This window comes from Aristolochia californica, unplaced genomic scaffold (genome assembly GCF_029961685.1).
Source record: "Aristolochia californica isolate CCGP_79_NKW_82.1479 unplaced genomic scaffold, dmAriCali1.0.hap1 SCAF_10, whole genome shotgun sequence".
Taxonomy (NCBI): domain Eukaryota; kingdom Viridiplantae; phylum Streptophyta; class Magnoliopsida; order Piperales; family Aristolochiaceae; genus Aristolochia; species Aristolochia californica.
This window is the reverse complement of record NW_027181771.1, coordinates 30,637,730-30,654,494: the sequence shown is the minus strand read 5'-3', so window position 1 is coordinate 30,654,494 and position 16,765 is coordinate 30,637,730. Positions and strand designations below refer to the sequence as shown.

General features: G+C 38.4%; 2 protein-coding genes across 2 annotated transcripts; one reads left to right on the top strand and one right to left on the bottom strand.

Annotated features, from left to right (window-relative positions):
* Positions 1–2,597: 2,597 nt before the first annotated feature.
* On the bottom strand, positions 2,598–5,435 carry LOC137942416 (pentatricopeptide repeat-containing protein At3g09650, chloroplastic-like). The gene has a single exon (XM_068788049.1). The coding sequence runs from the start codon at positions 5,376–5,378 to the stop codon at positions 3,237–3,239; it is 2,142 nt and encodes a 713-aa protein (XP_068644150.1). The 5' UTR covers positions 5,379–5,435; the 3' UTR covers positions 2,598–3,236.
* Positions 5,436–7,294: 1,859 nt separating this feature from the next.
* LOC137942414 (nuclear transcription factor Y subunit B-1-like) lies at positions 7,295–8,470 on the top strand. Its single transcript, XM_068788048.1, has 4 exons — positions 7,295–7,591; positions 7,707–7,943; positions 8,045–8,298; positions 8,395–8,470. Exons 2-4 carry the CDS (start codon positions 7,720–7,722, stop codon positions 8,397–8,399), a joined length of 483 nt encoding a protein of 160 aa, XP_068644149.1. The 5' UTR covers positions 7,295–7,591; positions 7,707–7,719; the 3' UTR covers positions 8,400–8,470.
* Positions 8,471–16,765: the final 8,295 nt, after the last annotated feature.

Below are 16,765 nucleotides of genomic sequence, written 5' to 3'. Positions count from 1 at the left end.
CTTGGTGAAATAGTTTTACAAAGAAAACAAGATACCTTTCTTGTTTACTTATTAACCTAGATTATCAAGCATAGGCTGAATACTAATTGTCCTTAAAATGTTTGAGCGAGTCCTGCACACATGCTAGTGTTTTTTCAGTTTCAGGATAAGGCTAGTTGAACAGAGGATAAGTAGTAAACAAGTACCAGCCATCAATCTGTGACAGCCAAAACTGGCATCAACCTGCTAGGTTGATTAATGTCCAGTTCAGCAAATACTACCAACTTAAATGAAAATTATAAAATAAAGAATTGAATGAATACTTTAGATCTCCCCACATTTCAAATTGGAACCAGTTGAGTTTACATGCCAGTATCACACAGTTCACAATAGAACCGGCTGGTTAGTCTGGCTTTTCCATTTTTTACCACCCTTGATTCATCTTGGGATTTGGTCCTGGCTTCATTGAACCAGGTTTGAAACCATTGCCATCTGTTGAGCTATCAAGGAAGAGAAGAAATAAAGGTGATTCTCCCTGAGTATGCTCCGGAACAGAAGAACAGTATCACCTCATAAGCTCCAATAGAAGTGTCTGATGAGGTTAACATTCTAACCAGCACCTCCAGAACAAAAGGTGAAAAATCCTCAGATAGTTCACAAAAGCATCCAGCGGCAAATGGTGATGCTTTTACCTGAATTTATTCACTATTTATAGGATTAATGATGGGATATGATCTGTTCAGCTGCACTGAGAGCACAAGTTCAAAACAGAAAAAACATACTCCTTTTTCCTTTGCATCTCACCTTATATTCCGTGAAGCCATAACCTGCTAGAACAAACATAATTTGAGAAGAACAGGGGACAACATGAGACTTGGCAAGGATAAATTAACTTAAGTTTGAATTGAATTCGTAATAAATTTGATATCTCAATTTTTTTAGTATCATTCAAGCAGCTGATTGGATACAATTTAGAATTTCAACTAGATTTCCTGAGGTGGAATCTTCTGATAAGCAAGTTACCATACACAAACTTTATAGAACTTAACTGCCCCTTCTAATAGCTGGAATTTCAAATGGATGGTAACTGATAATGATTCAATATTCATGCAATGTAAAACATGCAATACTGACGTGCACAAGCTTAAGCTATTATGTAGATAATTTCCTTAGTTGTGCAGTAGACAGTGTAAGGAAAGAAAAATCCAATCAGGAGAAATTTCAAAATGAAAAAGAATACTCATACTCAAAACATTAAAATTCTCTCGTACTAATTAAAGGACATTATGACTAACCTCACCTCCAGGGTGTGGCATGAGTCCAAACATGATTGTATCATAAACCATACATTAGCAATATCTTTTGCAAGTTCAGCCAAATAGCAGAGGACATGTAAATATAAAGCTTTTGATTTAACAACATCAGTATAAAAAAAATAATAATGATTCTTCTCTAAAGCTCTACATAGTTGGGAACCCTTTGCTTGGATAAGATGCCATTATACGGTTGAAGAATTTTCTCTGTTGCCTCAACTCAAGGAGAAATGTCCTTAAAACATCGACCCTGATGTTGTGGAAGAATTGTGTTTGCAAACAACCTATCCTCCCCTGGGACTAATCCTAACATATATATCATAGCCATTATAATGAGTCATTTGGTGCTCCACAACTGGGGTTAAAGCCTGTTAGAAAATATGTCCAGGGGCATTTTTGTTAGTTCACAACTTCTGTAGTTTTATTTCTATATGTAATCTTGTTCTATGTGTTGAATTATGTTAGTGGTTAAATTTTCATGCATATAGGATATATATTTACAGAGATATAAGGAGATTAAGCGTTATTGAGTGTATAGGGGCAGTATTATAATTTTGATCAAGCCCTATTATTAAATAGAGATGGGGGTCGTGCACAACCCCCCAACAAGCCTTCTTTTGGCTTTTCTGTCTGCCTCTCTCATTTTTCTCTTCTTACACCACCAAAAACCTTAATTTTTACAAAGCCCAATCTGAACTACTGCCTCAACCTTCTGTCATGCAACAATGGACAGAACTGCTTCATGAAGACAAACATGACTTATTGTAATAAAAAAACAAAAACATCACTTATTTATTCTTCAGAGCTCTAGAGACTATTACAGGAATAAATAGAATTCACCTCAATAACTTGAAAATAGGACAAGAGAAGATGTAGGCCTTCTGCAAGTCAATAAGATCTGACAAGCAAATTAATAAGTTTTTTCTCAAGTTTGAATTATCAGTGTTCATAGCAGATTCACCACATCCTTTGAGACTCAGCAGACATTGGAAAATGGCAATGGATCAAACTTGCTTTATCAAAAAACTACTTTTGTTGTTTTACAAACCCCTAGGCTAAAACTGGAATGAGAGATGGAGACATCACACAGACTGCAATACACGTCAAACAATATGGTGACCATCTCAAAAATTTATCTTTTGTTGTTTTATATTCTTATAGCATTGGTTGATCCTATTTCTAATTATTTTGTCATATTTTTGCTGACTCTCACTTCTACACAGTTCCATGTACCCTGTAGCAGATTAAGGTATAGTGTGACAATAATGTTTTCATCATTCACTACAATTTGTGATAAAGCTCTCTTCTATGCTAACCTCAGCTGAATAAGAAGCTATATAGCATGTAAAGTACAATATATTGTTATAATCCTGTTGCACCCAAACTGGGGTTGGACCTTGCAGTACCATAACACATCTTTAAATTCAGGATACTTCCCTCCCATTTTAGCAACAGGCAGAAGACACATGATCAGTCTTGCTTCTCAGTCAAAACAGATGGTAGTAACCATTTTTCCTTCAGTTGAAGTGAGCCTACAATACTAACAAAGCAGTAGATCCATATCTAAGTTGGCCTGTTGCAAGTATCCTCAAAAAATTTGGAGTGATCTAGATTTCTTGTCTCGACATCCCTTAACGAATGGAAGTTAAAGTGCACAGAGCTCCTTGCATAACCAAGAATGTCCAAGTTGTAGATGTTTTATATAAAAATATGCAGAACATAGCCGATCTAGGGCATAACTTTTTGTGACAGTATAATTAACATTTCACAGGTCAAACATCTGATTTTCCCTTGTACGCATGGTTGAATCTCAGTGACAAAATAATGATCACTGCACTCTAATATACATGGTCTCAAAATGAGTTTGAACTCGTGTATAAAGCGATAACAAAAGTTTTCAGCTGATTTTGCATCCCTCGTCAGTGAACAGAATACATAGGACTGTTACATGGAATCTACAGCATAATCTTCAGCTGGTTCAAGCCGCCATTCACTCCCATAATAAGAGTTTGGAAGACCCAACCAAAACTTGAAGGCCTCGGCTGCTCTCTTCCTCTCTATCCTTCTCTCCTGCCTGGCCCTTGAGGCATGCTTACTTGTGAACATCCTTGCATGCATTTCTACATAGATCCTTTTAAACTTGGTCTTATTAGGCGCTATTCCATTTTCCTCCATGCAGGCAATAATCTCCAGTGCTTTCTGGAAGAAGGCAGCTCTCACACAAACATCTGCCAGAGAGTCGAGCAGCCCTTCATCTGGCTTTATTGGGGGCAGCGAAGATGAAGCAGAAGAGACTCCATCGGCCTTTGCTTGATAACACCTCTCTTTGACCTCATTCCATAGCAAGAGAGCTTCCCCTGGCTTTCTTGCCACTGCAATCCCATTGGCTAGACTACCGTAAGTAGATACATTAGGGTAAAACCCATTTTCCTTCATCGTTTCTATGATCTTTTTCGCTATATCCACGAGCCCCAGCCTGCAGTACCCTTCAACCAACATATTCCATGCAGCCAAATCAGCTTTTACTCGGGGGTCTTTCAGCATCTCGTCAAACACCTTGTGTGCCATCTTTGGCTGCCCTGACACAACAAAGGCTTTCATCAAAGTGGTATAACTGACCTTGGAGGGTGCAATCCCCTTTTCACGCATCTCATTAAAGAATGCAAAAGCTCCGGCTGTATCATCTACTAGTATACACCCATCAATTAGTATATTGTAAGAAACCACATCTAGTTCAATTCCTGCATCTTCCACCATCTCCTGTACAAGTTCCTTTGCCTTCTCTACCTGAAACTGTTGGCAGTATCCCTTGAGAAGGACATTGTATGTAATCCGATTGGCAGGAATCCCTACACGGGCCATCTCTATGAGCACATATCTTGCTCTATCAATGGACCCTGCCTTGACAAACGCGGTTACCACTGTCGTATAAGTGACATGATCAGGAAGACTGCTATCGCCCTCTCCCTGCATGGCTTCGAGAGTCTGGACCACATCACTCACTCTGTCTTGTTTCATGTAGCCTTTCATCATTGTAGTGTACATCCTAGAGTCCGGGGTATATGTCTTAGGCAATAATAGCGGTTCTCCGTCCGTTTTCCCGACCAATTCATCAAGAAAATCGTCATTCTTTTCTGGGTTTTCATATTTTTGGCTTCTCAGGATACTGCATATGTCCCTTCTGCCTTCTCGCAATGCTTGAATCATGTTTTCTGCAGTCTCCAGATCACCAAAACCAACATAAGCCGCAACCAAGGAAGTCATTGTAGTGACACAAGGGGTAATTCCACCGCGAATCAGCTTTTCTAAAACGAAAACAATCAAATCTTTCCTACCCACCCGCGCACAGAGCTTGATCATGACATTGTAGGTGAGGACATCTGGCTCAGCCTTAAACTCCTGCATTTCTTCAAACAACTGCGCGAACTTTTTAGTGTTTCCAACATTGGCGCAAGCATTGAGCACCGCGTTGAATGCAGCAGTGTCCGGCCTCGAATCAGCAACAACCGAAGGGTCGACCATGAGTGAGCGTATCCGGCGGGTAACAGAAGCAAAAATCCGAATGGCCTCGGCTGGGCCTTCGTCAGGAGAGGAGGCGAGACGACTCACCACAGCACTCCATGCCTTGACATGGGGTAGGTAATTGGACTTGAGCATGAACTTGATGATTGAAGTGGCATACAGGGTAGACCCCCTTTTGGCCGCAAAAACGGCAAGGAGACCGAGGGAGTTGGCATCGAGTCGGTGGAGCTGGTTTTTGTTGCGGAGGCGGCGGACGATGGACTGTGTGCGGGAAAAAGCAGTTGAGTTGTTCTGGTGGGACAACTGGGCAACCAATCGACTGAGACAAGTGGGATTGGGAAGACGAGGAGAATTCCTGTAAGCAATCCATGCTTCCTCGGTTTTTCTCGATTTTAGCAGCGTCAGCAGGTTCTCGTTGCTTTGGCCATCATGATCAGGTGTGGAGGTGAAGGAGACGCTTCGGGCATGTTTGGTGGTTTGGGCTCTCACAGGGGACTGTTTGGAGGATGAATATGGTGGCGACCCAAGGCGAAGATGAGCGCATTTGAGGATGCAGCAATCCATTTGAGGGGAAAGGTCGATTCTGTTTATCTGGTTGTCTCATGGCTGTTGATCCATGGGATTCATCAATCAAAATCTGGAAAAGAAAGAAAGGGAGATAAGGATCTCACTCTTGTTAAAATTAGGTGAATGGACCAGACTTGCATACGTATTGTGAATATTGTCCTCTAATTATTTGTGGACGGGGAAATTAAACTCGATGGTCTGATGGCGCAGAGATATTATAATCTAAATTTTTATTTGTCTCAACCCTACTTATAGAGAAAATTCGAAAAACCCATCGTTGTTTTATGTCTTGTCTCCCCGATACAAGAATAGTCTCCTCCTGCTAAAATTTTTGTTTGCAGCGTTTGATGGAATAAGATCCTCACCTTCCAAACCCGTCTTCTCCCTTTTGCCATAACTTGCCGGGAAGTGTTACTCATGTGCTGCTACATTGTAACTTCGCTTAGTCAATTTTGGTTAGCCTTCTAAGCAGGATAGGCATCCACTACTGTGTCCATCATGATCTCCCTTCCTTGTTTTCTGAGCTTGCTTAATCCATTGTTGGATAGGTCTCCACTTGGCTCCTCATAAAAAAAGAATTCATCCACCTCTGAAACTCCCATCTCTGAGGGAATTGGTGTCTTGTTGCTGCAATGACATATCCTTCTCGTCCTCCCACTATGGTTGCTTGGACGGCTACCTCAACCTAAATTTTGATGACAATGCCTATGGCTATCCTAGGCCTACGGGGTTTGGTAGAGTTATCCATGATAATTGTAGCAATATTCTTTTGTCCTTCATTGGTTGCTTGGGTATTTTGGATTCCACCTCTGCTGAGCTCATTGGGGTGCTTCATGGCCTTAAGATCTTTTGTGATCGGTTTTTCTGGTCTCCTCATCATCGAAGGTAACTCCAAAGTGATAATTGACTGGTGCGCCAAGTTCAAGACTCCTCCCTAGTGTCGTTGGGACATCTTTTTAGATGTTTGTAACATCTCTTCTCCCCTTGATTGTATTTGGGCCCATGTTTCTTTGTCCACAAATTAACTTGTTGCACATCCCTCCAAACCCTTGATGTGGTAGGAGGCCCCTCCTTCTAGGTTGTATATTTCTTTTGCCTTATTTTTTTTTAAATAAAATTTTCACTTTTCATAAAAAAAAATATATAGTGCAAGCTACCTCAAGTAAATGACGATTCTTACACTCAAAAACTCTATTTGTTGTGGAGTGAATACACAAGAAGTTTGATAAATGATTCTTTGTAACTGACAGAAAGAGCCAAATTTACGATTCATAAGCTCAAGACCGTTGTCTGTACACAAGCTATGGATAAAAGTTGCAAAGTGATTTTTTATTTCATTATAAAATAGTTGAAATACATAAAAAACTTCATATTTTTTTCGCATGAGATAAATCCAAGTACATCTACTGAAATAATCAACAAAGGAAATAAAATACCTATGACCAAACTGATTAGTCACAGGACAAGGACTCAGACATCTAAGTGGATAAACTCAAAAAATTACTTTGTCTTATGTGATGAAACAAGAAAAAATCTTCGATAATGTTTACCCAATTGATATGACTTGCATTGAAAAGTAATATTAGAAGAAGATCTTGATATACTTGAATCAGTTTTGTTAGAGATAGATGACCAAGTCTACTCTGCCACCGAAGATGTGAATTAATGGTGTATAGTGCATGAAAAATATTGTCATGTGTTATAGTTTTCCAAATAGTATAATTCCCCTGTTTCACTAGCGGAACCAATCATGAAATCCTGAAAACAACAACATTTTTCACTAATTGTATTAGTGAACAAACTTTTTAAATCAGAAAATAGCGAGGACAAACTCTTTAAGCCTTTTACGTTGGACTCGAGATCAGACATAAGAGAGATTCTTCAATGTTTTTCTTTGTGCAGGTTCACCTAACTTTTGGACGCTATTACGGTTCTCCTCATATGCCCTGGATGAAGAGATTGAGAAAAGGGCGTGAGAGTGGGGCTGTTATTGGAAGCTGGCATGGCCGGGGAAACAGGGTTTTAGAGAACCAACGGTGAAGATAAGGAAGCAATTTCTCTCTCCATTTCATCCCAGGCGTCTCCTTTCTCCACTCTTCTCCACCCTCCGATCTCTTCCCCTCTTTCTCTCTCACCCAAACAAACCAAAAAAAAAAAAAAAAAAAAATCCTCGCTTCTCTGCCTTCACGCGCCAAATTCAAGATTCACAGGTATCGCTTCCTCAACTCTTCTTCTGCTTTCTTCCGATTTTTTTTTCCCGCTTCATGGCGACTCCAAATCTAGGATTAGGGTTTCCGTACTCACCGGCTAGGGTTTCGGAGTTAGGGTTTCGTCGCCAATGGCGGAAGTCCCAGGCAGCCCGGGTGGTGGGAGCCACGAGAGCGGGGAGCAGAGTCCTCGAGGCTCCTCATTAAATGTGAGGGAGCAGGATCGTTACCTTCCTATTGCCAACATTAGCCGAATCATGAAGAAAGCGCTCCCGGCAAATGGCAAGATCGCCAAAGATGCCAAAGAGACTGTCCAGGAATGCGTGTCTGAGTTCATCAGCTTTATCACTAGCGAGTGAGTCAAATCTTTGAAGTGTTTTCTTCTTCGTTGTATTTTCTGAAGTGGCCGTTGTTTCTTTTAAATTGAGTCTTTCGCTGTGTTTTCTTCCGTTGCAGGGCGAGTGAAAAGTGCCAGAGGGAGAAACGTAAGACGATCAACGGTGACGATTTGCTGTGGGCAATGGCGACCTTGGGTTTCGAGGATTATGTTGAACCGCTTAGGATCTATTTGAACAAGTTCAGGGAGGTTTGTCTGATCCATCTACTAGTCAACACTAGAGTTAATATTCTTTCTTGGAACGTTGGACTGACAATGGTTTCTCACTCAATGTCGGGATTGCGATTTAATCGATCGGTGACTTCAGATGGAGGTAAATGAATGCTTTCTTTTCTGCTATTTATTCCATTTTTAGTTCGAATTCTATTCCGTGATTTACCTTGCCTTCGCTGTGCGAACATCTTCATAGGGTGACAGTAAAGGGTCCGCCAAGTCTGGGGATGGGTCCACTAAAAAAGATGGTGTGCAAACTGGGTCTGAAAATCAGGTAGAACCTAATACAATTATTTTTGCTAGAGGGATTAACTTCAGCATGACTTGTGCATTTTGACATTTGTTTTTTCCCTGGAAGAGTTTATGTGTATTTTACTACCAAATCTGCCATTGATAATTAATGCAGATTGGCTATCAGGGCTCTTTTTCGCCAGGCATGAACTATTCTCAGCCACAGGTACTATTTTTTTCTGATACTTGTCTTCATCTATTTCTTAGCACTCGTTGTTTCAAATGCTATGCTTTAGCTGTTTTACATTTCCACACTGATTGGAACAGATTTCCTCTGTTATAATTTGGTTTCTATTCATATGTTTTTGTACTTTACTGAACTTCAATTGATTAAGTTTCCCAGTAAGGAAGTTATAGTCAAACTTTATTTGCCATCATTGTTTACATGTTTCATGTTTTACATAATATGAGACTACCCTTGGATCTAATGTTGATTTCGGTATTTATTTCTAATTTTACTCTCTTTTCTTTACTGTTCATATTATTTTTTCTTCAAATCTTCATGGACCAATATATTTATGCGGATGTTGGCTCCTTTTTTCTGTGTGCTGGTTTCTTCCCATTTTCTCTCTTCTATCTTTGTATTCCTTTTTCTACTGAATGATGCTGCAGATATAGTGTGCACGTTTACAGGAAGAAACAAGGAAAAGTTGAAAGCTCACTAAACTGTGTAATTTTTGTAGGGGTTGGCTTTATCTGTATCAGATACTGTGTTGGGACTCTTAAAATTTGATCCCTAATGCTGATATATTTTGTCTTCGGTGAAAATAGCTTAAAAAACAGATATATAATTATCAATGATATGCCTTTCGACGTATGTCTCTTTTGGAAATCCAGTACTTTATTTGGTTGGCTAAAGTGCGCAATAAGTTGATCAAAAACAAGAAAATTAATTCCAAGGTAATTTAGTTTCTTGAGAAAATGTGTCTGTATGTGTGTTGTGCATCCATGTAAAAATGTGAAGTGAGGGGAGACAATGTTTTATTTAGATTAAAGGCTGTGATGTGAGATGATCATGTCACCTTATCCTATTTTAACTTTAAGAAAAACAGACATGATACCCTTTTATTAAGTAACTCACTTTCTTTCATTTACACCCCCTTTCCTCTCCCTCTCTGAGCATTTTGACTGGTAGGGGGGCACCAACATGGGACTCCCCATCCCCCCTAGCTGCACATGCAGGAGGTTCTGGGGGACCCTTTCCTCCATTTGCAGTCATGCAGATGAGGAGGGCCTATCCCTGACCATAGTTTTTTATTGTTGTTATCAAATTATGTCAGATCTGGTTCAGTCACTGTTTTCTTTACTGTTCTTTTGGTTAAACTGAAACCAGCAACCTCACTGGGCAATGGCTGGGCTAGATTTGATAACATTGCTCTAACTAGCACCTTTTATCTAATTTTCTTGAGAAAGTCAATTCTCCCGCAACTTTCCCAGTGCAGTAATTGGAAGAGACGAGAACAATCGTGGATCTAGTATTTTTATCAGTTTTGTATTTATTTGATATGATCTAACATGAAATTGGGTACCTATAGGTTGTTGGGATGTGTTAAAATACAAGTTCAGGGGTATTTTGGTAGATTTTCAATATTAAAAATTTCTCTTATAGTATGGCTATTAGATAGAGAATGTCTTATTTTATCTCTAGTTAAAATTTTATTCAATTTAGACATGTATTTTAGGAGATATGTAATTTTGAGTATTGAGGGGCATTTTTTTCCTATTGTAAAATTTCAATTAAATCCTGATTATAAAGAAGCAGGAAAGGCCTTTCTAGCTCAGATTCCAAGGCAACAAAGCTGCCTCTCTTCCAGAAATCCATTTTTTCTTCTATTTTCTCCCCAAATCACCTATTTTTCATGGTATCAGTGCAGTAACGCAAGTATTGGGCAAGTTTTTTTGGATTTTGTGGGTCTTCTTTCCATTTTTAGCAATCTCCTTGAAGGTTTTCCCCACATTTTTGGACTGATAGGGTAAAATTTTCATTTTTCCCTTTTTCTGCGTATCTTAGCCTATTGGCTAATAATTACTGTTTCTATTTGATTGAATGTTGAGATTTAGAAGTATTTAATGATCCCAATTTGAGAAAATTTCTCAAATCTGCCTGTCGTTAACCTAATACTTGCGTCATCATCCATATAGCCTACGCCATCTTGATTTCTTGATTTCTTTCATTGATTTTTGGTCTCAATTGCTAGAATTGATCATTATTGGTTCTAAATTGAATGAATTGGGTGTTGCATTGCCCTAATTGAATTTGGTGCAGTCTATTCAGATAACTACAATTCGGTTGAATGGATCGAATTATGTAAATTGATCTAGATCAGTTTTGATGTATTTGAGGGCTAGAAGAATGGCAAAATATATAAATGATGATCCCCCGGTACCTGTTACTGAAGATTGGGTGGCAAAAGATAATTTAGTAATGATCTGGTTGGTCAATAGTATGGAATCCATATTTAGTGATCAGATTTTGAGTTGCAATATTGCTAAGGCAATGTGGACTACATTGACTTCCATTTTGTCTCAAGAAAGTAATTTATCAAGGATCTATGAGTTATATGTGAAGTTTTTTAATATGAAGCGTAGAGGTAGATCAGTGACAGATTATTTCACTGAGAGAAGGGGAGTACTACAGGAGATTAATACTTTCCATCCTTTTATTACGAATATTGAAGACATCTGTAAAAAAGAAAATCAGATTTAAGTAGCCCGGTTTTTGGATGGTTTGGGGGATGAGTATGATGCTATTAGAGCCCAATTGTTGGTTAATGAAGATGTGACCACTCTTGAGCAAGCTTTTAATAGAGTTCTTTGAGCTGAAGATGCAATTGTAAATAAGAATGAGTCAGGTGGATGTTGGACCCACATTCTAAGATCCGCAAATTCAGCGGCAGATGTACTTGCTAGGCAGGGAGCTACCCTACAATCTCTGGTTGTAAGGGAAATGCTCCTTCAAACTTTGTAATTTTCTTCTGTTTTATTAATACATCTTTATCAAAAAAAAAAAAAAGAATGAGTCAGGTGGAGCCCTCTTAGAAGCAGCTGCCCTTAACCTTCAATCTTCTACTGGTAAGCCCGACGGTCAGTTTCAGGGTGGTAATAATAGAGGTAGAGGTTGCTCTTACACAACCCGTGGTCGTGGCTGAAATGATCGGGGGGATCGAAAATGTGTTTATTGTGGTAGGACTAATCATATTTCTGAGAAATGTTAGGACAAATTTGGTAAACCTACTTGGGCCAATTCTATAGTCACAGATAAGGACGCTTCTTCACACACTGGATCGTGTGAGGAAATTCAACAGTTATTACAATCATTGGGTCAATTGATTACTTCATCTATTGTTTCTTAGACTATCGAGACTCCTTCTTCCTTAGCGAGTGCCACGATGGCTAGTACAGGTATGAATGCACCAAATGTGTCTCATTCCCCCTTTTGGATCATTGATTCAGGAGCCTCTACACACATGTCAGGTATGCCCTTTTTATTTCAGTCTATTAGTCCATCTCATTCATATCGTCGAGTTACTTTTAACTGATAGATCCACCTCTCCCATTCTGGGGGAGGGTATAGTTCCCACTACTCTACAAATATCCTTAGATTCTATTTTATTTGTACCAAAGTTTCTAGTTAATCTCTTGTCTTTGAGTCATATAACTAAATCCTTAAACATTCCAGTAACCTTTTATCTTACTTCTTGTGTTTTCCAGGACTTGCAGACGAAGAAGACGATTGGTTCAGGACACGAAAAGAGAGGGCTCTACATGCTGGATGATGTATCCATTTCTCGAGTTGTAGCTCTTACTACTATAGATTCTTTTTACTTGTGGCATCTGCACTTGGGACATCCCTCACTAGCTAAGTTTCGTCAGTCTTTTCCTTCTTTGCCAACCGATATTTCATTTGATTGCGAATCCTATCAGCTAGGAAAACATCGTCGCTCCAATTTCTCAGTTAGTTCTAGTCAAAACACCAAGTTGTTTCAATTAGTCCACTCTGATGTATGTGGTCCATGTCGGGTTCCTAGCCCATTTGGTTTTAAGTATTTTGTGTCGTTCATTGATGATTTCAGTAGAGTCACTTGGGTGTATCTCCTACGGGAGAAATCCTAAGTATTTGATGTATTCCTCAATTTTTTCAATGAAATAAAAAATCAATTTGGTGCATGTGTTCATGTACTGCGTACTGACAATGGTTTGGAATCTCTTAACCATAAATTTTAAGTATTTTGTGATTTTCATGGTATTACCCATCAAACATTTTGCCCTTGTCCTAAAAATAGACATCTCCTTGAGGTTACAAGGACATTATTATTGTATATGAATGTTCCTAAATCTTTTTGGGGAGATGCAGTTTTAACTTCGTGCTACTTGGTTCATCTTATGCCCTCAACCGTTTTGAATGGTCAAGTTCCACTTCAGGTTTTAAAACCCAATTGTAAATTGTTTGGTGTGGTTCCCCATATTTTTGGATGTACCTGTTTTGTTCATATGCTTGGAACTTCGGTCGATAAGTTGTCACCTCTGTCTGTCAAATGTGTTTTTTTGGGATATTCTCATCAACAAGTACAAATGTTATGATCCTATTTGATGTAAAACATATATGTCAGCTGACGTGACCTTTTTTGAACATGCTCTATAGTTTTTCATCATCTACTGAGCTTCTTATATCATTTGAATCTCCTTCGGACTGTCCTGTTCCTATTGCAGTTTTGGATGTACCAGCATCATTGAGTTCTTCATTGCCTCTTCGTGTTTACAGTCGTCGCTCTCGTACTCCTGTAGTGCCTCCAGTAGTTACCTCTACAAAGCTCTCTTCTCATGATCTACTAACTTCCTAATTGCCTGCAGATCCTGCTGTCTCTAATTTGGACCTGCCTATTAGTCTACGAAAAGGTTAATGGTCTTGTACTTCTCATCCGATATCCAAATATGTGTCACTTGATTTTTTGTCCCCATCCTTCAAGTCTTTTGCTATGTCATTGTCTACTTCTCGTATACCTCGTTCAGTGCAGGAAGCCTTGTGCTCTCTAGAATAGAAACAAGTTATGGATGTTGAGATGAGTGCTTTGTTGTTTCAGGGAACATGAAATCTATGTGATCCACCTGCAGGAGCAGCTATTGTGGGGTATCGTTGGGTTTATACTATCAAATATAATGTTGATGACTCTATTGAATAGTACAAAGCTCGGGTGGTAGCGAAAGGGTATACACAAACTTTTGGAGTTGATGTCTTTGAGACATTCTCTCCTGTGGCCCGATTTACTTCGGTATGTATCTTAATATATGTGACTGTTAATAAGGGTTGGCCTCTCTTTCTACTTGATGTGAAGTATGCCTTTTTATATGGTGATCTACATGAGGAAGTGTATATGGAGCAACCTCCTGGGTATATTGCGCAAGGGGAGATAGAAAAGGTGTGTGAGCTGCAGAAGGCTATTTATGAAATTAAACAGAGTTCACGAGCTTGGTTTGAAAAGTTTAGTGATGTGGTACTACAATTTGGGTTCTATAAGAGTCATTGTGATCATTCTATGTTCCTACTTAAAAGGAAGACTGGTATGATGGTTTTGGTTGTCTATGTAGTTGACATTGTATTATCTGGTGATTTTGATGGTATTACAGAAGTTAAATAATATCTGGCCTCACATTTTCAGACAAAGGATTTGGGCTCTCTCAAGTACTTCCTTGGCATTGAAGTCGCTCGTAGCAAGCGAGGTATTGTTCTTTCTTAGAGAAAATATATATTGGATATGTTATAGGAGTATGGTTTATTAGGTGCTAAACCTATAGACACCCCCATGGAAGTTGATCATAATCTACATGATACCCAGGGTCCTACACTCAAGGATAAAACTCAATACCATCGGTTAGTAGGTAAACTGATCTATGCTACAGTTACCAGGCCAAATATTTCATTTGTTGTGGGAGTTGCGAGCCAGTTTATGGAAAATCCTTAAAAAGTTCATTTAGAAGTTGCTTAGAGGATTTTGAAGTACTTGAATGGTGCACTTGTAAAAGGTCTTCTGTATACTCATAATGGGAAAATTGATGTACTTGGGTATTCTGATGCCGATTATGCTGGGTGTAAGATGGATAGACGTTCTACATCAGGCTACTGTTGTTTTGTTGGAGGCAACCTGATAAGTTGGAAAAGTAAGAAACAGACAGTTGTGGCTAGGTCCAGTACAGAGGCTGAGTATCAAGCAATGGCTCATACAGTTAGTGAGCTTATGTGGATTAAATTTGTGCTTCTTGAGTTTGGTTTTATGTTACCTGACCCTATGGTTATGAATTGTGATAACCAAACAACCATTTTTATTGCCAGCAACCTTGTATTCCATGAGAGAACGAAACATATAGAGGTTGACTGACACGTCATTAGAGATACAGTTATGCAGGGGAAGGTGGTAACTCCTTATGTAAAGTTTTCAGACCAGTTGGGAGATATATTTACCAAGCCTTTGGGGAGACATGAATTTGTATCCTTTAGTGACAAGTTGGGATTGTTTGATATCTACTCTCCAGCTTGAGGGGGAGTGTTAAAATATAAGTTCAAGGGTATTTTGGTCATTTCTTAGATTTTTGTTGGAAGATGGGCTCCAGCCCACACGACCGAGGAAGGCCCACATATCTAAATGTACTATAAAATGGGCCACACGACTAAGAAAGGCCCAAGCCCATAAGAAGTAGGACCCACCATGATTACCACGAGCTGGCATCCTTATCACATAAGTTGAAAGATAAAAAAGGATCGACAAAATCATATTTATCTTATGATCACGTCCTAGAAGAGTTCTAGTTTGAGTTATATTTGTCTTTTATCTATATTGAGTTATTTAATTATACTAGGACTTATCTTTAAGTGTTAGAGTTTTGGTGTAATTGGGACAAAGGTAGTTTTATTGTAATTGGACTCTACTACCTTCCTCTATTATAAATAGAGGTTCATGTACTTTGATTAAAACAAGTCAATGAAGTATTTCTCTTTTTCATAAATTCAACATGGTATTAGAGCAGGTTCTATGAGTTGACATGGTCAACCTACAGAGGTAATGTGATCCTTTTCTCTAAACCCTAAGTCTTGGTTCGTATTTTTTTTTCAGCCTCTACACCCGTTAGTTTTCTTTGCGTTTTCACCTCTATATTGAGTTTTTCATATTGCAAATTATATATTGACAGAAAGCTATTTGAGTCTACTTTCCCAAGAAAAAAATACTTTTTTCAATCGGAGTTATCTAAAGAGAGATATCAATATTTGAATGAGCGAAGGTTAGATTGCAAAAAGGTTCGAGTAGCAACAGCAAGCTTCCACATCCGAGGTATTTTATGCTATCAAGAACTAGACTTTATATGGAGAAATATACATCCAAAGAAAGATCTGTACGTTTATTTTTTACCTATTCAACCAATTTTTTATTTAAGTTATCTACAAAGAGAAATCGAAATTTGAAGCACCAAAAGGTCAGATTGCCAAAGAGGTTCGAGAAGCAGCGGAAAGCTTTAACTTCTGAGGTATTTTATGCTATAAAGAAAGATATTTTATATGGAGAATTATATATCAAAAAAAAGATATGTAAGTCTATTTTCTTACCTATTCAACCAATTCTCGGTATGATTTTTTTATAAAGAGATATTGATCTTGGAAGAGTCAATGGTCATTCTAGAAAAAAAAAGAAACAGTACTTAGTTAGGCCAGATGATAGAGACCGAAATCTATCAGATTATTTATCTTCTTATAATTATATTTTATGAAGAGAAGTTATATTTGGATGAAAGGTATTTAAGTCTAGTTTCAGACGAAGAAAATTTCATGTCAATCTAATCTATATTTAAAGATATATTCGCATTGGAAGAATCAAAGGTCATGCTGGTATTCTGTTTCATTAAAAAATTTGAATTTAAGCCAATTGTTTTGCGTCACTTTTTGAGTTGATATATCAGGAAAGTATCTCAATTTTCCCTGGTTTGAGGGTTTATCTATACATCTATGTTATTTGGGCTTATGGCTACATCTATGATATTTGGTTCAAGCTGGGATCATTGCCATTACCTCCCAGCTTGAGGGGGAGAAGTAGAAGAAGTACAAGGAAGAGGTATTTTATTCCATATGTTGTGGATAAGTTTTATGTGACCAAAATATTTAAGAAAGGGGGAGCACAAAAGATGAAGCTTATGCATCTAAGAAATAATATTTATATCAGATTATGATTATTTCATGGGTCCTTCTACAAGGTTTATTATTTTGGTTCGTGTTATATGTGTTGGAAGATGGT